This window comes from Alternaria ethzedia (assembly GCF_023757985.1).
Source record: "Alternaria ethzedia strain BMP 0044 chromosome Unknown scaffold_15, whole genome shotgun sequence".
Classification (NCBI taxonomy): Eukaryota; Fungi; Ascomycota; class Dothideomycetes; order Pleosporales; family Pleosporaceae; genus Alternaria; species Alternaria ethzedia.
This window is the reverse complement of record NW_026056208.1, coordinates 181,067-206,947: the sequence shown is the minus strand read 5'-3', so window position 1 is coordinate 206,947 and position 25,881 is coordinate 181,067. Positions and strand designations below refer to the sequence as shown.

Genomic DNA, 25,881 nt, shown 5'->3' with positions numbered 1-25,881 from the left:
GCAGCCTGCCTCATCTGAGATTCAAGAATGTAAAGCAAAGACGTCCAATCGGGCTCTTCGTCATCCAACTCGTGCAGGTTGTAAAGCGGAGATATGATGGCGGACTTTACCCGAAACACTAACGCTCTCAAGGTACGTAAGTCCGCGGTCCATTGGATCTGGTGATGGCCACATTGCAGGACGATGTGTCGCGCTAGAACTGCCTCTTGGACTGTCCACATTCGCTCAAACCAAGGTCTGTCAAGGATGTTGGAAATGCTGCGTTCGAGATCGGGTATTGCGATGTGGGCCCATGGCGCGGCTTCTCCTCTGATGTGTGGTTGTAGAAAGCAGCGCAAGTGTTCCATATCTGTTTCGGTCTGCTCGGTGGGTTGGCCCAGATACACAACAACACTAGTCGCGGTCTGATAGATCTCGCCCATTAGCGGAATTTGATGCACCTTCTCTTCTATGTCGGGCTGATTGATGCACAGTGCATCGACCCAGAGTACTCTGGTTTTTTCTGATGTCCTCAGACTCTCGAGAGCATCGAAAAGATTCTTCGGAATATCGTAAATATGGTCGTGGAGTAGAATACTGGGGAATCCGCGGTATTCACCCCAGACATAAGAGACTGCTTCGTAACAAGGCTTATCCCGAAGGTCTTTCGTGACTAATGTGGTCTTTATAGTATCTCCGGGGTTTCCAGGGTGCAGCTCTAGTAAACGAATATGGGTTCGTCCTTCCAATGGTGGGTACGGGTTCTGTGAAGGTCAGTCGCTGCTTACGCTACGATCCAAACGAACACACCCAGTCAGTAGCGGGCGGGGCTTCCGGTTGATCCAAGTTGTGACTGACCCCAGATCGCGAGGAATCTGAGGTCGCGTCGAGTATGTCATTTTCCATCGACGAAAAGGCAAGGCATGTGTAAAGACGGTAGAAGAAGACATCTTTCGGGGAGAAAGGCGGGCGGTTAACGACAGGTCAAATGTGGGCGCAGTTTAACACCTAAACGATTTTCGACGAGGTCTGCAGCGAGCTCAGCCGCTCCATGGCGTTTTGGCGAAGTCCGCGCCAATCAAACCTTCCGGGTATATGCATACGCCTCAATGATCGTTGTCGAGATAGACTTGCTATAATCAAGGCTTAAGGACTTAAGAATGTGAATGTAACCTAAGATGTCATTAACGGACGGCAGAATTGATCTACCAAATTGGATCTTGCAAAACCCGATCCATCCAATGCGATGCAAACATGCCCTATATACATAAATCATCACACAAATAACCCCTATCAATCATCGCCAAGTCTACCAAAGCAATCACTCAAACACCATCAACACTTCTACATCTAATAAGAGTCCCCAAAGAACTGACTAGCAAGCATAATATCCCGATCCCCATTCGCAAAATCCCAGCCCACGATCGTCGGATCCTGACTACAACAGATAATCCTCCTGGCATCAAACTGGAGTTTGAAGACGCGTGAGTTGGTGCCGTTGTTGGTGAGAGGCGCAGCGAGGGGGTGAGGCTGGTGATGATGATGGTGATGGTGGTGGTGTGGCGCCGCGTTTGCAGGGCCGGCGGCACCTTGCTGTGCGGGTGCGGCGTTTGCGGTGGGAGGGTTATTCGCTGCGGGAGCTGGGTTGGCGGTCGCAGCTGTGTTTGCGGGTGCGTTGGCCGCGGCGGTAGGACCATGCATGGCTTGGGATGCTGCGTGCAGGGCGTGGGCTTGTTGGGCGAGGGTTTGGGCTGCTTGGGCTTGGGCTTGAGCTTGCTGCGCGAGGGCCTGGAAGTTGTTTTGTTGTGCGGCTGTTTGAGCGTTTGCTTGATGGTTCGGGGGCTGGGCAGGGTGGTTTGCGTTGGCTGCGTGGTTGACGGGTCTTCGGGGGCGGCCGCCGGCTGCTCGGACGGCGTCGTTTTGGAGGAGGGTTTGCGACTTCTCCCATGCTCCGTCTGGGCCTCTCTTCCAGATGATGACTGTCTCGTCGTATGAGCCAGAAACAATGCGCGCCCACTTGCTGCCGCCACCACCGGGTGGGAGTTTGGCTCCATAGGCGAATACCTTTGATGGGTCACGAGAACCAGCGTTACGAGCGCGGCGCTGCTCTCTGCTGAGGTTCTGACCAGTGAGCTGGCCACTGGCCTGTGCTGCGAAGTAGTTCTGATCAATCGACCGCGCTTCGGCTTCGAGCTCTTCTTCGTTGCCAGGAAGGTCGCCGAATTGAGCTTGCACAGTGCGCACAAGATTACTGTGGCCGTTCAAGCAGGCCACTTCAGCCCCCGTTGCACGGTCGAAGATGCGTACACTTTCGTCCGAGCTGCCACTGACGATGCGTCGTCCGTCGAATTGGACACATGCAATGCCCTTGGTATGACCTGAGAATGTTCTAGTGCATGCGCCAGTGCGAACGTCCCAGCACTTGACACTCCTATCTCCAGATGCCGAGACGATCTGACCATCGAGGATCTGTATGGCATTGACTGCAGCGCCATGTCCTTCCAGAGTCATGATCAGGCTGTACGGGAGGAGAGGCTTGAAGTGGAGGTGTTGGCTCTCGACGTGTTCCTGCATATTAATAATGTAAGACGGGAAGCGAGCGCCCGACTTCATGGTCGATGAAGGGTAGGTGTCGTCTGTGGGCAACATCTCCTTGCGATTCCATACTTTGATTGTTTTGTCTTTCGAGCAAGTGACCAGGTAGCGATCGTCAAACCTGAGATTCAGGACTGACTCGGAGTGCGCCTTTTCGATTTCCTTGATGATGCGTCCGGTGGAAAATTTCCACAAGATGACTCTGCAGTCGCTGCCACCAGAGACTACGATATCTTGCTCGGGGCGCTCGTCGAACTGTAAGCACAGCACGGACGCTGCGTGGCCGACGAGTGGCGGGTGTACAAGGCGTTGAGTGTCCAGGTTCCAGACCCTGATGCTCTTATCCCTGCTGCCGCTCACCAGGAACTTCCCAGAATACTGTATGGTATACACGCACTCGGTATGAGCTTCCTCGGGGTGGTTGGGGTGTGGTAGCTGGAAATTGGAATATCGTCCGGTGCTCCAGTTTTCTTCTAACCTCCTCTTTTGCTTGTACAGATATTGCCAGTTGATCCTTGCTTCAGGGCCGGGGAGCAAGAGCGAGGGGTGTATGGGAGGCCCGTTGTTCTCCGCGGAGGTGCTCGCCTGTGACGCCTCTTCGGTGACCGCGCCTTGTCTTCTTTCTCGGCGTGCCACATCGGTGGGCGAGGCTGTCGGCGATGCACCGTGGAACGAAATGCCCTCCATCTTATCCTCAGACCTGACAGATGGACTGTCATCAGCCTCTACAGCACCATGTTGTTCGCCCCAAGCATTGCCCGCAGAGCCACTAACGGCCATTGGCTCTGATATGTTTTGTGTGCCATTTTCCAACGCGGCCCCGTCACCAAACAACTGCCGTTCTCGCACGCGCTTCTTGTGGGATGGTTTGCCGTAGTCGGTGTCTTCGGCGGCTCTGTGTCGCGTCTTCCGCTCCTTCTCCTTGAACTCTGCGCGCTTCTGTCTTTGCGCCTCCTCATATGCGCGCACCTGTGGAAAGTTGGAATTCCAGCCCTCTAGCCTGAAAAGCAATTTCCACAAGGGGCTGTCGAGCACGCGTTCTCTCCACGAGCGGGATAGTGTCGACGCGCGTAATAGCGTCTCGGGGTTGAGATATGAGAGAATCTGGAAGGTGATCTCGGGCGGAAGGTACATGACAGGGTCGAGATGGAGGAGTGGGTTGAGCTTCTCGACGATGCCGGCTATCGAGGAGGTCCGCAGCGAGCGTAATATGGCGTATGCAAATTCTTATGTAATGTCAGCGCAGACGCGCATGCTATCGTGATATGTACTTACCACTTCGTTCGTTCTCGCTCAGGTTCATGACCCATTCAGGCAGGGCAAACGGCGAGTCGGCTTCCATCTCGGCGTCGGTCAAGCGCACGTCGCTGCGCATAGCCATGTCGCCCTCATTCTGGCTCCTCGTGTCCTCGGAATAGCCTTCGTCGAAGCGGTTTGCGCTCATGGCAGAGGCGGGGCGGAAAGGATGCATGTAGGGCGGGCCAGAAAATTGGGCGTTGGGGTTGCCTAGAGGGCCTGCCATGGTGGTGCACGCGAGGATGTGGGTGAGTGGAGACAAAGGTCGCTAGCTGAAAAGTGATGCTGCGGCCGTTTGCAGCGCGCTGGACGGAGGCGAGAGGATTGTGTTATGCTGTCTCAACATGCGCTGGCAGGGTGTCGGGCTGGTGCTGCCTGGCGCTCTTGGTAATCAGGGTACTGGCGATGCGGAAAGCGACGGGTGGCGAGTACGGGGTGCGATGCGCGTTCGGGTTATCACGGCGGGGTGAGGTCAAGTCAAGGATGGAAATGTCAACTTCGCGATGGCTCTCCCACTTGCGCAGAGCCTCGAGATGCCCAGGTGCAGCATGTCATGGCTTCCCGCGACACACGCCCGTGCACCCGCGCCCATTCACTCCAGATCTGCCGCTAGCCGAGCTGCCTAGGGCATGCGGACTACTACTCGTGCGGCCAAGTCGCTGCATCTGAGACACACCAGGAGAGGGACGCTAGATGCCCGCTTAACGGTCTGATGCACTAGAAGTTGAAGGATGCGGGCTAGAAGAAATGCAACAATTCCCCGATGTCGTTGCTTTCATGTGAAGGTGTGCCGTCTACGTGAAGCAGCGATTAGTCAACGGTTGCGCAATCGCCTGTTTGAATTTTACTGTTGGGACATCGCGGGGGCAATTTGTGCTGTCGAGACTGTTTGAGGATGCCTGAGGATGCTTGACAGATGTGACAACTTCACGTGGATGTCTGACGGCTGTCTTGAAGGTTTTATTATATCGCCCAGGTAGCTGCGGGCGTTCAAGCGCCGATCGGGAACATCACCTGCTCTCGCGTTCGCCTGAGGTGGACCAATACTGTGTGCCCGTCGGACGGCATGTGAGAACGGGCGCGTATCCAGCCTCCCATGGCCTTCCCGGCAACCTCATGGCCAAAGAATGGGAATTGCTTTCTCACACCGCTCGACTGCCGCTCTCTAGCAATACTCGCATGAGCCGCGTGGTGTACTTGGGGCTAGCAAGGCTGGAGAAATGGGTCCGCGACGGGCAGGCAGAGGGGCGATCGCGGCCCAAGGCAGCGCCTGTGCCGACATGACGAACCGCAGGCGGCAGATGCTGGAGATGATGTGATAGGCACGCGCGTGCATTCACATTGCTAACCTGGCAAGTCATCGCAAGTCATGAGCGAGGCGCCGCTGTGAGTCAGATGTCATATATCGCAGACTCGGTCGTGATCAAAGGACTGGCACTGGAAATGAGTGGAACGGCGACGCGCCGCATGGCTGTGGGGTGTCACCGAGCCGTGCTGCAAACAGCGTCGTTGGCACAAGCAGCGCCCAACGGCCAGCTGCCAGCCTGCCTGGGACCGCCAGCAGATGCCAGTGACGGGCGTGTATTGAGTTTTGTAGTCGCAGTCACGTGCCGGCTGCAACGCCTACATGGGCGGGTGAAACGACGAGCCGTGAACCCCTTTAGGCGTGCGCCGCCCGACACCTCATGCGAGACGTCCTGCGAGATTACACGATTATCGCCCATCTCCAGCAAGAAGAGATTATCGCGACCCGAATGCAGGCCGGCGGTGATTTTGCTCCTGTCGCCGCACGCTCCACATCGCCGCCCTGTTCAGTTAGCAGCAGCGACCCTGACCGCCTAGGTGCTAGCGCGAGCGCAAGGAGATCGATGAAAGCAGCATGGAGGGCGGACTATCGTTTCACTCGGGTCTGGTGAGAGCCCATACCACCTTTGCCGTCTCCCATCCACCCCCCAAGTCGCCCTCACAGCACACTGCACACGCCCGGATGACCTCGACCGGGCCGCCTGCCCTCATGTCGCACCAGAGCTTCCAGAGCACCTACTCGAGCTACTCGCACAGCAGCGCGCGCGACACGCAGAGCACCCAGGCCACCAGCAGCAGCACCCTCTTCCACCCCCCGCCCGCCTTTCCCACGTCCTCCACGCCCGTCAATGGCGGGCCCGTCGAAGCCAGCGACAATGTCCTCAACAAGCGGGCCGACAAGGACACCTCGCTGTTCCAGCGCTGCCTGACGCTGCAGATGCGCCTGCGCTTCATCCCGGGCTTCGACCGCTGGATCGCCGAGGAGGAGGGCAAGGCCGACGACGATGCCGACCCCGTCACGCTGCTCTGGCGCACCTTCCGCCGCGGCTACCCGCTGATGGAGCTGTACAACGCCCTGGGGCCCCGCACGCTGCTGAGCATCCCCAGCTCCAAGCAGGACGAGAAGAGCCTCAAGAAGAACGAGAAGATGGCCTGCTACAAGTTCATCCAAAGCTGCGTCGCCGAGCTGGGCATCCCCCAGGAGAGCTGCTTCATCCTCGGCGACCTGTACGGTGACGACACAACTGGTTTTGTGAAGGTGAGCCCGCACGACGAGACTGTGGGGTAGGCCCGCGCTAACACATCCCCAGGTCACCAACGTGGTCAACAAAGTCCTCGACGAGCTCGTCGCCCAGGGCAAGATCGCTGGCGTCGCCGAGACCCTCGAGAATGTCGGCGGCGTCGTCACCAAGCGCACCCAGCGCGAGCACATTATCGACGAGCTGGTCAAGACGGAGCGCACCTACGTGCAGCATCTGGAGCTGCTGCAGGAGTTCAAGAAGCTGGTCGAAGAGAAGGGCGTCATCAGCGGCGACCAGGTCCACGACATCTTCCTCAACCTCAACGCCCTCCTCGACTTCCAGCGCCGCTTCCTCATCCGCGTCGAGCAGACCAATGCACAGCACCCGGACGAGCAAAATTGGGGCAACCTTTTCGTGCTGTACAAGGATGCCTTCAAGGTCTACGAGCCGTACATCGCGAACCAGAAGAAGTGCGAGCAGATCGCCATGCGCGAATTCGACAAGCTGAAGGAGACGGGTGGACCGCCAGAGATGCGACAGATGGTGGAATCGCCGACCCTCCTCGCATCTTTCCTGCTGAAGCCCTTCCAACGACTCACCAAATACCCCCTCCTACTCCAGGTATGATCCCAAAAATCTAGTCCAGAATCCCATTTCTAACACACTGCAGCAACTGCGCGATAAGGGCGACCTCGACGAAGGACGACGCGAAGACATTTCCAAGGGTATCGAAGCAGCCTCCTCCGTACTCGCAGGCACCAACGACGCGATTGCCCGGGAAGAACGCGTCGAGGCGGTCGAGGAGCTCAAGACGCTTGTAGAGGACTGGAAGGGCCACCGAATCGAAGGCTTCGGAGACCTGCTTCTGCACGGCCAGTACACGGTGCTGAAAGGCGAGAGCATGACTTCCAAGAACGAAGAGCGCGAGGTAGGCACAATCACCGATCAAACCTCCGTACATCACTAATTCCCCACAGTACAAGATTTACCTCTTCGAAATGATACTCCTCTGCTGCAAAGAGATCAACGTCAACAAGCCAAAGAACAAAATGTCAACCCGCACCCTGGTCACCAAAGACGGAAAGCCTAAGCTGCAACTCAAAGGCCGCATCTTCATGCAAAATGTCACAGAGACCATCTCCCTACAGAAGCCAGGTGCGCTTGACATCCTCCACTTACTTTGTACCCGCTAACCATTCAGGCTCCTACACATGTCAGATCTTCTGGAAGGGCGACCCTGGAATCGAAAACTTCATCATCAAATTCACCTCCGAGGAAACCATGAAAAAGTGGGCCATGCAGGTCGATACCCAGCGCCGCGTGTGGAAGGACCAGGCGCGCACCAGTGCCAGCACCACAGCCTCCAAGCCATCAGATACCCAGTTCGCGTACATGCGCGACCAAGTGCTCGAAAACCCCTACCAGGAAGACGACGATGAAGATGGCGACGAGGACATTGACCCCGTCACAGGCTATCCCTACAGACAAAACAGTTCCACGCCCTCGTTGCGTTCGCGGTCAACGACTGGTGAAAGCGGCCCTCCAGATGGAGACTCAAGGGTACCGCCTCCACGTTTTCCTATGGGCTACAACGGTCAGCCAGCACTAACCCTGCGCACCCAGCAGATACAGAATGCCTCCAACAATGAATCCTACTTCTCACCTACGGCAGAAACACCAATGCAAACTCCCATGTCAACACACTCCAATGCCCGCACGAGCTCGTCGTCGAACGGCACATTCCCCTTCCCCCGTCAAGCTCCACCAAACGGATATTCTCACGATGAGAACAACCGCCACACTGCTCCTGCTCAGTCGCGCCACGGATCCAGGGGCGAAAATGTTCAACATCCTCAAGGCCGTGCGATGCAACGCCCGTCACTTCCGGCCAATTCCACTCTTTCACAGCAAGGTAGATTGCGGGCAGCTAGTAGCCCTGACATCAACTCACATCTCCAAGGACAAACACGAAGAGCGCCGCCGTCACAGCCAGTACCAGATGTGCCACCTTTCCCTACCCACTACGCCTACAATGCCGCGATTGTCAACCGAAGTAACAGTAACTCGCCCAACAACCCACCGCCACGCGCTGCAACCCAGTCACCAGCGATCCAAAGAGACCGCTTGATACAGCAACGAACCGCCGCGGAGTTGGCCAACGCGAACAACGAGTACCACAACAATGCCATGCGCCGCGATCCGAACTACCCAATACGTACAATGACGCCCGCATCATCGTTTGAGCGAAGCCAGGGCACTTTAACGCCAGCGTCTATGGATTCACGAAACATGTCGCCACCGCTTGGCCAAGACTCAAGCATACCGACACAACTTAAAGTCAAGGTGCACTGCCCATCAGCCGGAAGCTCGATGGTTCTGGTCGTCAGCACCAACATCAGCTACCAGTCGCTCAAAGATCGCATCGATGCCAAGCTCCAGCGATCGACATCCGTCTCACTTGGCTCCGGCCAAGTCAAGCTAAAGTACCTGGACAGCGACAACACATACGTCAGCATTCAATGCGACGACGACGTACAAGAGGCGTTTGAGAACTGGAAAGAGCAGCAAAGCAATCTCAACCCCGGCGGCGGCCTCGGCGAGATCGAACTGTTCTGCCAACGGTAAATTCTGTTATTACACTGCTTTTCGGCATCACGGGGCGCTACTACACCATTTGGGGCATTGATTCAGGCGTTTCTCCACGGCGTGCTCGGCATACACCACTTGCTCTTTTACTCTCTCTTCCCGTTCCATGATATATCCTAGGGGCAAACATACCCTTCTTGCCCCGGCGAAATTTGGGTTTGTGTCTGTATGTGGAGGGAGGCTGGCTTCACAAATACCTCTTTTTTGCTCTTCTCTCTTCTACCGACCGAACGAACGCCACTATCGCATCATCCTACCCTAACACACATTTGCGGGATTCAGAGCTGGTTGGAGGAAATCAGCTGGTTCTGTTCTGCGTGCGGTTGTTCTTCCCCACAACAGACGAGCGTGATCTCGTGCTGCTGCGCCTTGTTATACTCTGAAAGACATGTTTTATCTATACCACGAGCTTCCGGTTTTCTTTTAGCTGCTTCGTAGGCGGTGCCGGCTCATCTTTTTTCTCTACTTCCTTTCTTCGACTTGAAGACTATAGGGTGGGTGGGCCTTGGGTTGTGGTATGATTGAATGATGTAATGATTGCTTTCAGTTTCTTGAGAATTCGAACTTTTTTTGTCCGCCCTTTTTTTTTTGGGACGGCTTGGTCTGAGGTGTAGGACTGAGTCGTTGTTGGTGCGTTTAGATTGTTGAGCTGAGGGGGTGTAGGTGTTGAAATACGATTGTTTGAAGTTCTCGAAAGACTTAATGCCGCATTCGATTCATGACTTCCGTTCATCGTCACATCGTGTCTTCTCGAGGTCGTTCCTGCCTAACTCATCTCGTCAAATCTCGAACTCCGCTCCTACTCCGAGCACCGACCGATATCTTGGCACGCCGAACGCCTATCCACGCCAACCTAGAAAAAAACTGAACACCCTGCAGTATACGTGAACGTCGCGTCACCTACTTTGCACGCTTTTGACTTAATATAGCCTGCAGACCTGTTCAGCTTTTTTCTTATATAAGGTGCATCTATTACCTCACCCACGAAACCCAATCTCAACATCAGTATCCACACCCAGCAACACTCTCTCCCAATGCCTCCTTCCTATACAATCTCAAACGCGCTCCCCTCCGACGCTTCGGCGATATCCTCCCTCTTCGCACTATCATGGCAATCCCCCTTTTCGCGCCTCCAATTCGGCAACGTGGAACCACGTGACCTGGCCAAGGCAATGACGCCTCGCATCGCGCAGCAGATAGCCGAGAAACGTATGCTGTTTATGGTTGCGCGTGAAGAGAAAAGTGGGAATGTTGTCAGTGTCGCGCAGTGGACTGTTCCTCCTCCCCCTTCCAAAGGAGAAAAGTTGGAAAGCAAGAACATAGGAAAATTAGAGGAGACGGTGCAGGAAAAGGAAGAGAGAAAAGAAAGAGAAGCGTTTGATGAAGAGATATACCTCAACTCCCTCCCCGCATCTTGCAACACCGCTCTCATCGCGGAATTCACAATGCGAGTTCGCGTTCTACGCGAACGTATAGTACAAGGCGCTCCGCATTTCCTCCTGGAAAATTTGGCGACGCATCCAGGGCATCGGGGACAGGGTTTAGCTGCGCGGCTTATACGGCACGTACTTGATATGGCTGATCTGAGGAGTGTGGTTGTTTATCTGGAGACAGGGGAGGAAAATAAGGCGAGGGAGTTGTATGGGAGACTGGGGTTCGAAGAGAAGGGACGAGAGGAGATCGAATTGGAGAAGTTTGCGAGTAGAGAGGAGAGAGAGAGGATGGAGGTGGGGGATGTGCATACGGTCGTTGGGTATGTGAGGGTACCTTGCAGGACGACATAGATTCCATTAAATTCTATAGGTAAGGTCTATTTGCAAGATCGATCAATCACATCTGCAACGAGTTACCGCTACTCTTCCGTTCACCCAGTACATGGCACTCAGACCCTTTTGCGCAATTTCCCCGTCACCGTGAGCCGCGCAATGAGAACGCACAGTGCCGATACAGTGGCCGTTCCACCAGCGTAGAAGATGGCAGGGCGGTATACGTCAATGTTCTGACCCGAAGCGACGTCTCGTCTACCGCCAGCAGCCTCTAACAAATAACCCGCGATTGGCGCACCCATCAGATACCCCACGCTCCAACCAGTGACCGACATACTCATAGCGACGGCAGCTCTTCCAGGGCCAAAGATACCAGCGACTACCGTTGGCTGGGTTGTAAAGTACGCGCCGTTTGCAACACCGTTTAGGATTGCGAAGAGTACGAGTGGACCGAGGGTGTTTGAGACTGGCCAGATGGCAAGCATGCTTGCGGCATTGAGAGCCATGATGATGACGAATGTGTTGAGTGGGCCGAACTTATCGCACAGTGGACCTGCGATGAAACGGCCGATGGCATTGCAGGCGTTGAACGCAGCGACGAGCGCAGCACCAGTACTAGAGCTGAGTCCAATCGACTGCGCGAACAATGGTAGATAGTATGGTGGCACGAACAGTGCAAAGACACCGATGGCGCTTGCAACGAACGTAGCGATGAAGGTGAGAGACCGGAACATAGAGAAGTCGACAAAAGGTATGTTCCTCAGCGGCACACGATCCTTGACCATCCATGCAGCCGGAAGACCAATAGCCCAGGTAAGCAGACCCTGTATGCGGAAAGTCCACTCGATCCCGACTTCTTGATACAACGAATTCAACGCCACGGCCATGACGCAGCCACCTACTCCGCCGCCTAACTTGATAAGACCGTTTGCCAGACCGAGACGAGCGCTGAAGTACTGCACGGGAACTGTGTTGCAGACAGTCCAGTTAAGCGACATACCAATGCCGCCAATGACGCTGTACGTGCCGAACAGACCAGGCAGATTGGACGTGCAGAAGCTCGCTCCTATCAAACCCAAGCCCATGAAGAAGACACCGAGGAGGATCGTTGCCCGGCCGCCTATCAATCTCATCAGACGGACAGCTCCCAGACCGTACAAAGCGCCACCTGCGAGTCCCAGAGAGCCGACGTAGGAGAGTGTGGATGGAGGGACGTCTTTCAGCGTTGAATCGAGTAGCGCGGCTTGTAACACGCCCCAGCAGTTGATGATGGCGTTGTTACAGAAACTTGTTGTTGAGGAGCCTGCGACTACTACCCATCCGTATCCGCCGTCTGGTACTGCGGTGACGGAGTAGGCTGCGTTGTCTGGTGTTTCGTCATGGATGTGACTCAAAGACGTTGAGTTGGAGGGACCAGGTATCGATTTGCTTGACGGTGGTTGTAAAGTGGCAGCGTAACTCGTTAGTTCAATGCGATCTTCTGTGATGGTAGTCGTAGACATGTTGATCCAGTTCCTTTGGACTTGAGGGCGGAGGGAGCTACCGAGAGCCTTATGGGTGTCTTGCGAAGGGCGCAATTACACGCCCTAGACGCCAAAGTCATTGGTTCCCATGCAGCTGTATGCCTAGATAGGTAAGCATACAACATCACCACCCGATTCGACTTCAGTTCGCGGAAAGCTAGCATTTTCCCGAAGGAAAGGGTAACATGCTGTACGTAATTATTTGTTCTCTGTTATAAGCCATGATAAACGTTCGCTTGCACGCATGGAAGCATGTGCAGAGTAGATATGACTCTGATTTCTCGAGCCATTGCCGCACCCCACGTATTCTTCCTACGTTGCCGTCTTTCGATCTTGAACCGGTGGTAAGATCGTTGAGCTATCGAGGGGCGGACTGGCGGACGGCTCTTTATTGATGCATAATTGCGTCGGATGGTGGTACGTCCCAGATTGCAGATGAACAGAGCGGGGAAGTTGCGGAGGTGCGCTAGTTTGTGCTTAGTCATACAAGCTCCCCAGGGTCCAAGGGTCCGCAAGCTATCGTCTGTCTGGCACTCACCACACGCTGTGGAGTTTACACGTCTCACGCTCAGTGAAAACTTAGTCTCTCAGTATGCTCTCCAGCCATGTCCGAGCTCTCGGTGCTTCCCAAGCTTTGCAAGGCGTGAGACCAAGTTTCCTCTCTCAACTGCCCGGTTTTCCAGGCTAGGCGCGCTCGGTGCCCACTCGCTGAGACGCGACACGCCTCATCCAACATCGCATCCTTGATCAGTCCACGTCATGGGACATGGCACAATCTATAGACAGCATATAGAGCTGTAGCATACCAGATTGTTTGCTAAACGTTTACATTTATCAACACATTCCATTTACTGCATAACCTACAGTCACAGCAACCACAATGGCTACAGAAGACACCGTCGACCTCAGCGCCGCACACGCGCCCCAGCAAGCATCCCTCGAAGCATTCACCTCCATCCTTGACACCGTGAAAAGCGAACTCATCAAACTGCGTCGCGACCATGACAGTAAACCCACCCTGTCCCATCGACTCCCCTCATCCCTCTAACAACGCCTCTAGAGCACGAACCCGAATACTTCCGCGCCGTCTCCCACCTCTCCGACAGCGACCTCGCATCCTTCACCGCCGACGACCTCCAAACCGTCCGCGTAGCCGTGACAGCATATGGTCTGCATCTGTTCGGCAAAGTCAGACTCCCCGCTTTAGACAACGGGTACATTCACATTCGCATCTTTGGGTCTGCGAAAGATGGGACAGATGGAAGTAGTCTTGATGAAAGGGAGTACAGTTTGCATAGTATACATACTGAGGAGGTGGTCAAGGAGGATGGGGATAGGGTTTATAGAGCAGTGTTTGAAAAGGAGGATGAGTTGGAGTGGTTTGAGACTTGATTGTTATACTGGGTATATCTAGATGTCGAATTGAGAACTTTGAGAGGTATCTACAAGTCCTCCAGGCCTAAAGCCTCATTCACCTCCAAGATGCGTTCGTGAACCATGTTCAGGGTCATCATGCCAAATTCCTTGAACGCCTCGTTCTCAATTTGCCTGTTCAGCGTCTCCAGCTCAGTGCGGTAGGCCCGGCGAAGACCGAACATCTTTGCAATCTCATTGTTGATGCTCTTCAGATTATCATCTCTGCTCTCTCGTCGCTTGTTTGCCTCACCCAGCCAGCATTCTTGAGCGCCCGGCAAGCGACTGAAGGTTTCGTACGCTGGTATCATGTCGACATCTGAGCGATATAGGTTGATGAGTCGATTGATGCGGAAATCGTTCTCGGGATTGAAGTACTCTTTGATGTTGATGAAGGCTACCATGGTCTTGACAAAAGCATGCCATTTCGCGAACAGCGCCTCGATCTTGCTCAATGCTGATTCTGAGGAGAAATCACCCTCATTGGTGATTTTGGCACCAATGCTATCGAGGTTTCCGGCGAGCTCGACGAAAGCGGAAGGAGCGCAGTTGCCTGCATTTGCGTTCAGCCATTCGGCCTCGCATGCATTGATGGCGGCAGTCAGCTCTCTGATCCTACCAGAGCAGTCTTCTGGGACGGCCTTTTGTGGCCTTTTCGTCTCATGCTCCTTTGGAGTGGCCACGGGGGCCTCCTGCACTGTGTGCTCTTGACCGACCCTGGCGACTACGTCGTCGTCAACGGAGGAAGAAGTGACAGGCTCCAAGCTATTGTCGGCGGCAACTGTATTGATATGCTCAAGGTTCTTGAGGTCTTGAACCTTTGGAGTCTGACTGGCGACATCATCACTAGCCGAAAGAGACCCATTGACGGCCATGTCGCCGCCTGGGGGTGCCGTAAAATCGAATGCTCCAGTCCAGTTTTCAGGGTCGAAGCCGGATGGGATGGTAGGTACAGCGACGCTGCATTGAGAAGGCTTGAAGGTGAAAGCAAAAGCCGATGCTACCGGAGATGCTACGACGGGGGAACTGGGGTGAGAACTGACACCATGCATGGTGTTTTCGCTTTCATCCTCATCATCGCCTTCGTAAGGCTGTGGCGAGCGAGGCGATATGATCTCAGAATCGTCGCTTTCAGAAGTCTTGTCAGATATGTCCTTGTCTCCAGCGTTGTCTGCAGAATCATCTGATAGCTCTTCGTTACCCCCAGCAAGTTCCCAGAGCTCGTCGGCAGTATTCAAATCAAGACCATGATCTCCAGAGGTGTCGACAGGGGCGTACTGCTTTTCAGACTGGTCATCCTCGGACTCATCGTCTGAGCCAACGTCGACGCCACCATCACTATCGTCGGTCTCAATGGAGGAGCAAGCATCTTCACTATCTTCGTGAGGATCGGAGGGCTCCGCCGATGCTTTGACTCTTGTCGGCGCTTCAATCTGCCCATTAGACGCAGCGCTGTCCGCCTGAAGCTGTTGGACGTGATCAAAGAAGAGCTGCCGGCCGGTTCGACTGCCTTCAGGGTCACCTTCAGACGAATCCCAGTACGTTCTCCAGTCATCTAAGTCTTCCAGTGCCCCATCTATGTCCTCGTTATATGAAGTGTTGCAGTCTTCGTGCTCGAGCGACGAGGTCCAAATCTCGGACTCCCAAGATGATGCAAGCGCGACGACGTCAAGGTTCGTTGTAGAATTTGCGGATCTCAGTAACTCGTAGATGCCTCGGATATGGCTTCGGAAGCCTCGACGATTGTCTTTGCGCAGCTGCGCCTCTGGTGAGAGGCCGTCTTGGTGGTTTTCCGCATTGAGTATGGCCTCGGTGGCTTCGGTGGCGGAGTCGGATCGAGTACATACATAGCGAAGGTTGGCTGGAGTGGTCGCAGAATGCGGCCCAGATGCGATGCTCTCGTTCTCCAGCATGTCGTAGTTGAGTCTGTCCATCTCCCAAACAAACCATTCTTCACCCGTCCAATAACTTCCATCATCGACTGGCCAAGCCTCAGACCACTTCTTGTCGCACTTGGTGAGGAGTCGCAAGGTTGATCTGACTTCATCGTCGTACTTCTTCCTGTCGGAGCTTTGTATCGATCGGGTCCAGATGTCGAACTCCCATTGCTTAGCGAAGACCTCGGGCTCACGTTGCATGATCGCGGCGTTGGGTGAACTGAGCTTCCTGAACCTGGAGATTTTGGCAGCCAGCAGCTTGGTAGCTTCCACGCGGAGGTTTTGGGTTTCCTCGGTCCATATACACTCTTTTGTGGCTTCCACGCTTGGAGCATCTGTTGTCATGTTTGTGTCGGGTGGGCGCATCCCCGCAGTAAGACTGGGGTCGTAGAACCTCTTCCTTGCGCGAAGCGGTTTCGGAATGAAGCCAGGGTTGGAACAGTTTGTTGCATCTGGCTGGGCAGAGGCGGGATCCGTACTGCGAGACGAGTCATTCAGTTGAGACGACATGGTAGCGCTTCGGAGGCGGAGGGTTGTGGAAAGGTCGCTGGGATGAGCTGCAGGTTGTTTCTGTAATGAGCCTCTCGCGTGTAGTATTGGGCGACGAGAAATGGAGAAACGAGGTGCGGGGTCTTGCGTGAATTCAGGCGGAGTTGCAAGTTGCGATGAGCTGTAAGAGGTAGCAGTGGTTGAGTGGGAGCCTATTGTTCCACGCTCAACAATAAGAGCGGGCATAGCGACCGACGAGTGCATGGTGGTGGTATGTGCGCAGTGAAGTGAAAGTGAAAGTAAATTCCTGCTTCTGCCTCCCAACATAGCGACCACGTGTAAGGCCATGTAGTCGAGGATACTGGGGACATGGACCCCTGGACAACTGCTATGAGAACATCATGAAGGATTTGATAGAAAATACAGAGAACAGGCGGCGATGGCCGCACATACTACCTTGAGCAAACGTGAAGACAAGATCTATTCCCAGTGTCCATAGTGTTCGACTCGCAACGCTACCACGCCCCGCGTCCTGTTTCGTGCCATGTTGCTGATCTTGAGGTGCCGCGTACAGGATAAACAGCTGGCCATGTGAGAGCAGACGAAGGCTGACTTATGGCTTCCGTTCAAGGCTTATAGAGCCTTCCAAAGGTCCATGGAGGCCGTTGCTGGTGTTGACATGACCAGAAGCTGACATCCGGCTCTAGGGCATTGTCTCGGATGGCGTCCGACATACGCGCTTGACATTTCGGCCGCTGTGTCAGTTAGGCTACAATGAGCTAGTCCTCCATGATGAAGAGGCCCTGGCGATTGAGAGGTGACACCTTAGCTCCTCAAGACGGCAATTCGAAGGTCAAAAGAGGAGGCGCGGCGTTGTGAAGAAATGAAGTAGACATCTGCCGGAGGACGTGAGGTTTGGGAAATTAGTGGGTCAGATCGCAGCCAATGGGACGCGTCGGAAGCGCTGTCGCCCCGCCTCCCATTGTTTCTTCACGAGCTTTGCCACTTCGACTATGCTCAACCGATCGCAGCGCGTTTCCAAGCAACGACAGTCCAAGGGCGTTTGCTTGTGTGCTGAGCAAACAGTATGACAATGGATTCTGAAAATGCAGCTAAGGCATCTCATCGACCGATTGCTTCGGCCCGGAGGAAGGCGCCAGGCCGGGATACATTGCGACTAGCAGTTTTCCGAGCTGAACACGACAAACAGATGCAAACAACCCATCCTCGCGATACCAGTGCTTCTTCGAGATATTATCCGCTGTCGCGATCGTCGCCGCAGTTCTAATCCTTCGCGGTCGCCACAATCCTCACGATCGAGCATCTGGACCAGTCTGGAACGTTACACCCGGCGCGCCCCTCTGACAGCCTTAGCTCCCGCAGTGTATCACACCTCTGCAAAACACTCTGCGCGACCTCTGCTTTCAATGCTGGGCAGTAATCCAACATACAGATATCTCGATGCATCTCATGGGCGGCCAGCGCGTTGCCTTCTTCCCGAAGGCAGATGCGGCCGTCCTCGCATCGAGGCATGCGGCGCCGGCATCGTCCGAGCGCCCGACCACCACCGCGCCCATACTTGATCTTGAGAATGCCGACAAACCCCTTGAGCCATGGACTGCGGAACAAGTCACGTCGGTGTATCCCAGCGATGGCGACATCTGGACACCAGCACCAATACCTGCCAAAACACTATGTCCACCTCAGTGCTCTTCGGATCGCTATCTCTTCCCAGTCTTGACCCGGAATGAGAGGCTGAGGCTGACATTGCTATACTACTATACTCGCGGGGCGCTTGAAGATGTAGAGTTAATGTCTCGCCTACAAGAAAAGGTTCATCTTGCGCATGAGACAGTAGGATGGGAGTTTGTCATTGCCGGCCTTCTCAACCACAACACTTATACTCGGATGGTCACAGTGAATCTTCCTCTCGCGATATTACCACGTCGCGAGAGTACCTGCGCTCACACCATCAACCAACCACCAGGCGTAAGTTGGCACTCCTTGTCACCGGACCACTACTGATAACTACAGACTGTCTTTGCGCTGCAGAATATGGCCGAAGATTGGCGCTTCGAAAAGTCACCGCATGTTGAACAGGGTGGCTTGCGCGCATATGCCGGTGTACCGCTGAGATTTGATACTGAATTTGGGGAGCACGTGGCTTTTGGCTCCCTTTGTGTCGCTTCGAATTCCCCGCAAGAGCCTCTCTCGCCATCGGTACAGCAGGCTCTTGCCAGGCTTGCTGACTGGATTGTTACGGATATAGTGCACAGTGCAAGAGCTCGCCGTCAGAAGGAACGTAGACGGATGCTGGAGCTGCTCTCTCAAGCTCAGCAGCAATGCGACAACCACCACAATATGGAGGAAGTGATCCCTAGAATGCTCGAGGATGTTTATCTTAATACGCAGGTGAGCATTCATCAGACCACGGACAGCCACATAACCTTCGCTGGGGGTACGAGATTTCGCACGTCAGAGCTGGAGCAAGGTCTTTGGGAAGATACAGCTTGTGAGTCATTATGATAGATGCGAATGTGACATATGCTGACTTTCGCAGATTTCGATTACGCCATCGAGAACCTCAATCATTTGGACATGACTGCGCCTCGGCCTGTACGGGCTATCGCGGCACAGTGCACCAGTCAGCGTGCAGCGATGTTCCTTGTAGTAGCCAGTAACGACCTCAAGATGGTCTTTGACGACATAGATTCTTGGTTCGTGCATATGTGTGCGGTAAGTAATGCTAGGCTCGTTTTGGGGGATTTTGCTGACACTTTGTGACCTGTAGACAATACTATGTCGATATTGGCAAGGCCGCGCACTCCAGGAGGCGCTCAGCGCTAAGGAAACGTTCCTTCGCGGTATAACGCATCAGCTTCGAACTCCTATACATGGCATTCTTGGCTCTGTCGAACTTCTCACTGAAGAGCTAAAATCTCGAAACGTGGTCCCTTCAACAGCGGCCTCATCACCCACTGCCAGCCCGGATATTGAACAGCTGGACCCGTACACCTACATCAAAACCATCAAGACTTCTGCAAGAGAGCTGATCTCAACGGTGAATAATCTCATCAAGTTGAATCAGTGGGCAGATATTGCACAGGCGGAACGTGTTCTCACCATGCATACCGTCTCTGAGATTGAAGATGCTTTGCTGAAGGAAACCCTGCTAGGACTATCGGACGATCTCTCTACGCGGCCATCTATCGTAATACAACACCATCTACCGCCTAGTTGCGACTTGCTTGCTATCGACAAGCGGGTATTTTTGGACTGTATCCAACCGCTCATGGTCAACGCCGCTCAAAATGCTGCTGGCGGTATGGTAGCAGTGACTATATCAATTGAGGAGGGCTGCCAGTCTCTCGTCGTCGATGTCGAACACAGTGGGCGTAAAACACCCAAAGGGAATTACGACCGCGTGTTTGACGCACACGAACAGATCGATCTTAGCGGTACTGAGTCTGCTCTTGGTTTGACGCTGGCGAGTAAAGCGGCGACACTGTTGGGTGGTGAGATTAAGATGGTCACTTCACCCTACGGTGCAGGCTCGCATATCAGAGCGACGTTCAACGAGCCCGTCTGCGCAAGCTCATTGCCTGCGTCCCGTACAGTGAAGGATAGATTCAGTGAGCTTCCGCAAACCTTCCATCATCTCACGTCCAAGTCAGCAACGTCGTCTCTCGGCGACTACTTCACACAGTATCTTTCAAGCGGCGGTTGGACAGCTTCCAACACACCTAAGGGCGCTTTTGTAGTCGTCGACTACACACCCAATCTAGCGGAGCTCTACCGACACACGTCGAACATCGATGCTGACCAGGTCGCGATATGTCTTGTTCCAGAATGCGCATGCTTTCTCGACTTCCATACTGAACGTGTGCGACGGCAGGGTAATGTTGTATACGTTCAAGGTCCCTTTTTGTCGGAAACATTTGAACAAGCGTTGAAGCACGCGGATGCAATCTCGGCCGAATTCCGCGCCTCTGCCCTGGAGACGGAGTCGCGTGCCACCGGTGGCATCGTTATCGAGCCACCCAGTCAAGCTTCTACACTGGACTCGAACGAGCGCCCACAGCTCCCATCTGAGCGAGGTTCAATATTCCCCGACAAGCTTCAGAATGAACTAGTCCAGTCGGTACGGACCTTGCGCATCGAAACTAAGCCTCCGGCTTCCACGAAGGAGACCTCAACATCAAGCAAACCCCTGACACTCCTTGTTGATGACAATGCTGTCAATCTTCGTCTATTGGAGATGTACTGCAGTCGTCGTGGCATCCCATTCCGAAGTGCGAAGGATGGCCAGCAGGCAGTCAACATCTTTTCCGAAGCTCTCATACCCAAGTACGACCCACTGCTACGACAAAATCTGCCCGTCCAACCATTCGGGCTTATCCTCATGGATCTTCAGATGCCGGTTTGCGACGGTATCGATGCAACACGACAGATACGACGATTGGAGAAGCAGCATGGGTATGAACGGAGTGTCTTGTTCATCGTTACTGGTCAGGACTCCTCAAACGATCGCAAGGCCGCAGACGATGCTGGCGCAGACGAGTTCCTGACGAAGCCGGTAGGGCCTAAGGTTCTTGACCAGTGGGTAAAGAAATGGTATCCCGATATCGAAATATGAAGGATTGGCTATCCCTTCGCGCGCGGAAGAATCTTTGAGTTCCTAAACTCACCATCCGAGGATTTGTGTACAGCACATCTACGAGATGCCATACGCCAAGGCTGTGCCGATAGCTACATCCGCACCGGAAGTAACGCGCATCGAGAACCCACGCAGGATGATGCAGTAGTTCTCAGGGCCGCTACGCTCTGGATGTCGTACTGTCTGTGCATTGTCGAGCGCCTCGATATCACACACCGAAAGGCTTGACCAAAGTCACTTGTGTGGTCAGGAAGATCGATAGTGAGACAAATTGGGTCAGCTTCCTGACGCGCAGCCTTTGGTCATCACAAGCTAGCGAGACGAGATATGGCTGTTGATTGGTAGTGCCACCAGGCGACGACAGCGTTCCGATCGCATTAGACGCCGACATGTACGCTTGCTATGACTTAATTGTGATCTGGAGGTTGAAGCATGCAGCATCCCAAGTATGATGCACTTGTCAAAGGAGGACTGTACGTATGTAGTAGATTGCGCGACGCATTTCGTCATCACCGATCAGGCCCGCTGACGCCAAGTGATTATGTCATCCACATGCGATACCAGATCACGCAGCATATCTCCACGCCAGTGACGCCCATATAACCTACCTCAACCATTGTATCTTTTGGTCCTTCCTAAACCCATCATTCATGCTGTCTCCAAGTTTACCGTCGACAGTTTGACAATACCCAGCTGCATTGGCCCGTCTGCCCGCAATTTAGGCGCCAGCCTCCCTAACTCATTTCATAGATGGCGCTATCATGGCTATCCTACTCATGTATAGCCCTCCTTCTCGCAACAGTATACATCAGGAAACGACTCAGCGTCCGCACATCCCAACTGGAGCGCGATGCAGAAGCCGAGAAACCTGGCCGTCTCAGGCTTGACGATGGCCTGACAGCATCCGGACGGCAACTGAAAGCCAAGCTTGTCGCAGCCATTCCACACATTATCATCACGCCAGACAAGGCAAAGGAGTTCGAAGAGTCAATGAACGCGTACTGGGACCAGAAAGCGTGTGAGGTGCCACCCGCATGCGTCGTGCGACCCCGCAATGTGTGGGAGCTAGCGCAAGCGGTCAAGATTCTCAAACGCGAGTTCGATTTGAGGGTTGAGCGAGCGAAGGAAACGGGAGAAGAGGTGGAATCGATCTTTGCTATTCGGGGTGGAGGTCATTCTGCTGTTGCTGGTGCGTCGAGCATCAGAGGTGGGGTGCTTATAGACTTGTCGCTTTTTAAACAAGTCGTTCCTGCACAGGACGGGCGGAGCGTGGTCATTGGCGCTGGCTGCAAGTGGATTGATGTATACTCAGAACTCGAAAAAGAGGGTCTCGCGGTCGCTGGCGGTAGAAACTCTGCTGTTGGTGTGTCTGGCCTCACGCTCGGCGGTGGTCTCTCGTTCTTCTCGCCGCAATACGGGTTCGTGTGCAGCAACGTCCTTGAATACGAGGTCGTGTTAGCAGATGGAAGGATCGTAACTGCCTCGGAGTACGACAAACCTGATCTTTGGCGTGCACTCAAGGGTGGAGGAAACAACTTCGGCGTCGTGACAAGCTTCACGGTCCACAGTTTCGCTGCGAAGAACGTGTGGAGCGGGTTCATTTATCTCCTTCCCTGGAAAGCCCCTGCTGTGCTCACAGCATTCCATGAAACCGTCTCGAGAACACTGGCCGGTGAGCTAGACCAACGCTTCGATCCCTACGCCGCGGGCCCGTTGGCATGCTTCACGTACCTCCAATCCGTTGGCATTCAAGCAATCTCTGTACACCTCGTTCACACCGCGCCAGACACGAAAGAAAGAGGCTGGCCGGAATGTTGGCGTAGCTCTGGGTTCCATAAGATTGGGCGTGTGTGGAGTACGTTCAAGATTCGCAGTCTAGTCGGTGCGACAGACGAACTCAGTGTTTTGAACCCGCCTGGACGACGACAGGAATTTGCGACTACGACGATCACGAACGATAGGCTGACGCTGGAGGCGGCGCATAAAGCATATCGTGATGCGATACCGAAGATCAAGAAACATGGTATCAAAGGGATGAATTGGACGCTTGTTCTTCAGCCTTGTTTACCTTCTTGGGCGCGGAAGGGCGATGCGAATCCGCTGGGCCTTGACGAAGGATCTGATGAGCCGCTTGTCAATGTTCAGTTTACGGTGAACTGGGCGTTGGCGCAGCACGATGAGGTGGTGAGAACTATCACTAGAGAGGCGACTGAGCGGATTGATGCTTTTGCCACTGAGCATGGGACGAGTCATCGGTATCGCTACTTGAACTACTGCGCAGCATGGCAAAAGCCATTCGAGAGCTACGGAGAGGAGAACTTGAGCTTCTTGAAGGGTGTTAGTGGAGACGTTGATCCCGAGGGTTTGTTCCAGCGTGGTTGTGGAGGTGGTTTCAAGTTAGGGTAGTGACATGATCTCGCCTCATCGTCATGTATTGTGGGAAGTCGGCAACTGGTTGAGAACAATATAAAATTACTACACGTGCTACAACGGCCGTCGGAAAAAGTCATCATCTGTCATCAACCCTCGTATACTCGTCAACGCCGTTCGCTCTAGGAACACTTCCTCTGAGCCGCTCATGCTACCCCATCCCCACATTATACTTGTCTGAAACGCCATAACACCCCTATTGCAATCGAACTCTGGCTACATGCTCAAGCAACTCGACTAGTCAAGACCGGCGGCGATCGCGGCGAGCGCCCAGTCCATGAAACCGGCGTTGGTGTCAAGGATATTGGTGTTGAACTCGGGCAGAGTGGGGTAAAAGTTGGTGCTGTATCCGAACTCCATGGTGAAGCCGTGGATCTTGTTCGCGCCAGACTTGGCGTATGTACGGCTAGCAGCGTAGTCGTCCGAGGCACCAGAGGTAGCGTAAAGGCCGACAGACTGCATGGATGTGTAGTCACGACCGCCGACTGCTCGCATAGCAGCCGCCGTCTTAGCAGCAACGTTCTTGATGTTGGTCGCATCAGCCGAGGGAATGTACTCCTTGTACGTGGAGTCGCCAAGACGACCTCTCTTTCCGTCATACGCGCTGTTGAGGAAGTTCATGGTGGTGCTTGTGCTCTGAAGCTCATCGTCACCCCAGTTGTACAGGATGTCGCCAGTAGCGGAGTGGATGTCCATGAACCACCTGATCTTCGGGAATGAGTCGTAGACACTGACGTGGTTCTTGGTCTCGGGCTCCGATGCCGCAGCTGAACCGTAAAATGCCTCTGAGCTTGGCGAGGTGGAAGCAGGGGATGTGGAGGGGTCAAAGTACTTCTTGAAGTTCCAGAGGAAGTCAAAGTTGCGGTTGATGTCTACACCGACGGAGGCACCGCTAGTGCCGGACCGCGTGTTGCGGTTCTTGCGCCATAGTGATCCTGAAGACTGGTCGTATGCGACACCGTCTGGGTTGACGAGTGGGAAGAAGACGATACCAGCGGCAAGGACGCTCTTGACTTGAGCATTGGTGTATGATTTGCTACCGTACTTCAGACCGCTTCCAGCCTTGTTTGCGGCGAGGAGATCTGAGATCCAGTAGATGAGCTGATCGGGGCCTCCGCGTTCGCGTGCGTGCATTCCAGCGGAGAGATAAAGGCGGTACTTGGACTTGTCTGTGCCAGCACCAACGTATCCGGCAGTTTGCGTAGCGCCATTGAAGGTCTTGTATGGCAGAGTGACGGTGCTGATTCCGTATCCGTTGACGAGTCCCTTGATGGCAGAGTTGATCTCGGTGGGGTTCATGATGCTGCTCATGGTCGATCCCGTAGCCTTGGTGCCAAGACCAGACGGTGTGACTGAACCGCCGGACCAACGGTCGCCAGTGCCGATCGGTGCGGTGGCGGCCCTCTTGCTGAGGTCACGACGGTGTAGGCTGATCTCTGCATGGTTCTCGTACTCTTTGGAAAGGTACGCGATTTGGTCCTCGGTCAGCAGGGCGTGGAGCTCGAAATGACCTTCTTTCGATGGCACCGCCTTGGGTCTGCAGCCAAGATCGTATGTGCCATTGTTGACGATGTCGAGAAAGTGTGCTGGAGAAGGTGCGTTGAAATGAACAGGCAGAAGGCTACCGAGTACGGTAGTGCTCTGGAGTATCAGAGCTGCGGCAAGAGCGTACTTCATCTTGAGTCTGCTTGGGGTGAAGAATATGGGGAACGTTAGAATGAAGTTGCCGATGCTCTACAGTATGTCGTGAAACAACGTTGTTTTTATACATTCCTTCCATTTTGGTGTAACGATCGACCTTCTCCTAATGGTCGGCAGGTGATACTCTAGCATAAACGTGTCGGAGGTGCCATGGTGTCGCCTGCCGCTGATTGGCCGACTTCGCGAATTACGCCGGGCGCTAACTTGATCTCCTTCTGCTTTCGTCCTGTCTCCGCTGAAACTCCAGATGCACCTGCCCGGGAGGATCAAGTAGATCCAGAGATGCATGGGCAATGAGAGGACCTGCCCTGGGTGATGTGCAGCACTAGATAAGATAGATTAACTGGCCCTGAAAAGCAAGCCCTTTGGGGCAAAGTTTAAAGCTGGCTGGCCGGACGCTATCGTGAAGCGGTGATTTCCATCTGGGCATTCCAGGGGAAGCAGGTGCCAGGACAAGACGGCTTCACCGAGGATGCATCTGGCCATGGAAGTAAGGCTGGGTGGTTATCCTGGGTTGCGACACACTGGGTGGCGTCGGTCAATGACGGGTGTGCACTCGCACAGCACAACAACGAGGTATGGCGCCATCGTCGGAGTCCGAACACTGAATGCTGAGTAAGGTTGCTGCTCACAAACATGCGACTTGCGGATACTCAAGCCTCGGTGGTGGCAGGCGAAAGATGCGGGTACCCGCCGCCAAGAGAGCCAAGTGCCTGAGTCTAAGCAGGGGCAAATTGTCCGGCCTCTACGTCACCGTCACGCAAAACAACTCAACATGCTACATGCGACACGCGACATGCGTGACAGACTCTCCCTCTGCAGATACCAGTCAATTGATGAAGAACGATGTACGACACGCCTGTGACCCTGGTATGCTTTTTACGCGTGTTGGCAAAAAGCAGC

At 54.2% G+C, this 25,881-nt stretch overlaps 8 protein-coding genes across 8 annotated transcripts; 4 read left to right on the top strand and 4 right to left on the bottom strand.

Annotated features, from left to right (window-relative positions):
- Positions 1–1,329: 1,329 nt before the first annotated feature.
- J4E87_006404 (uncharacterized protein) lies at positions 1,330–4,096 on the bottom strand (the record flags this gene model as incomplete). Its single annotated transcript, XM_049378009.1, has 2 exons — positions 1,330–3,800; positions 3,850–4,096. The coding sequence occupies 2 exons, from the start codon at positions 4,094–4,096 to the stop codon at positions 1,330–1,332; spliced, it is 2,718 nt and encodes a 905-aa protein (XP_049232201.1).
- A 1,761-nt stretch (positions 4,097–5,857) lies between these two features.
- Positions 5,858–9,041, top strand: J4E87_006403 (uncharacterized protein; the record flags this gene model as incomplete). The annotated part of the gene is made up of 5 exons (XM_049378008.1): positions 5,858–6,433; positions 6,486–7,037; positions 7,087–7,344; positions 7,394–7,571; positions 7,618–9,041. The coding sequence occupies 5 exons, from the start codon at positions 5,858–5,860 to the stop codon at positions 9,039–9,041; spliced, it is 2,988 nt and encodes a 995-aa protein (XP_049232200.1).
- Positions 9,042–10,944: 1,903 nt separating this feature from the next.
- Positions 10,945–12,330, bottom strand: J4E87_006402 (uncharacterized protein; the record flags this gene model as incomplete). Its single annotated transcript, XM_049378007.1, has 1 exon — positions 10,945–12,330. The coding sequence occupies one exon, from the start codon at positions 12,328–12,330 to the stop codon at positions 10,945–10,947; it is 1,386 nt and encodes a 461-aa protein (XP_049232199.1).
- Positions 12,331–13,231: 901 nt separating this feature from the next.
- J4E87_006401 (uncharacterized protein) lies at positions 13,232–13,743 on the top strand (the record flags this gene model as incomplete). Its single annotated transcript, XM_049378006.1, has 2 exons — positions 13,232–13,358; positions 13,412–13,743. The coding sequence occupies 2 exons, from the start codon at positions 13,232–13,234 to the stop codon at positions 13,741–13,743; spliced, it is 459 nt and encodes a 152-aa protein (XP_049232198.1).
- Positions 13,744–13,793: 50 nt separating this feature from the next.
- Positions 13,794–16,211, bottom strand: J4E87_006400 (uncharacterized protein; the record flags this gene model as incomplete). The annotated part of the gene is made up of 1 exon (XM_049378005.1): positions 13,794–16,211. The coding sequence occupies one exon, from the start codon at positions 16,209–16,211 to the stop codon at positions 13,794–13,796; it is 2,418 nt and encodes an 805-aa protein (XP_049232197.1).
- Positions 16,212–17,651: 1,440 nt separating this feature from the next.
- On the top strand, positions 17,652–20,826 carry J4E87_006399 (uncharacterized protein; the record flags this gene model as incomplete). The annotated part of the gene is made up of 4 exons (XM_049378004.1): positions 17,652–18,179; positions 18,225–18,702; positions 18,751–18,926; positions 18,982–20,826. The coding sequence occupies 4 exons, from the start codon at positions 17,652–17,654 to the stop codon at positions 20,824–20,826; spliced, it is 3,027 nt and encodes a 1,008-aa protein (XP_049232196.1).
- A 771-nt stretch (positions 20,827–21,597) lies between these two features.
- Positions 21,598–23,253, top strand: J4E87_006398 (uncharacterized protein; the record flags this gene model as incomplete). The annotated part of the gene is made up of 1 exon (XM_049378003.1): positions 21,598–23,253. One exon carries the CDS (start codon positions 21,598–21,600, stop codon positions 23,251–23,253), a length of 1,656 nt encoding a protein of 551 aa, XP_049232195.1.
- A 261-nt stretch (positions 23,254–23,514) lies between these two features.
- Positions 23,515–24,954, bottom strand: J4E87_006397 (uncharacterized protein; the record flags this gene model as incomplete). Its single annotated transcript, XM_049378002.1, has 1 exon — positions 23,515–24,954. The coding sequence occupies one exon, from the start codon at positions 24,952–24,954 to the stop codon at positions 23,515–23,517; it is 1,440 nt and encodes a 479-aa protein (XP_049232194.1).
- Positions 24,955–25,881: the final 927 nt, after the last annotated feature.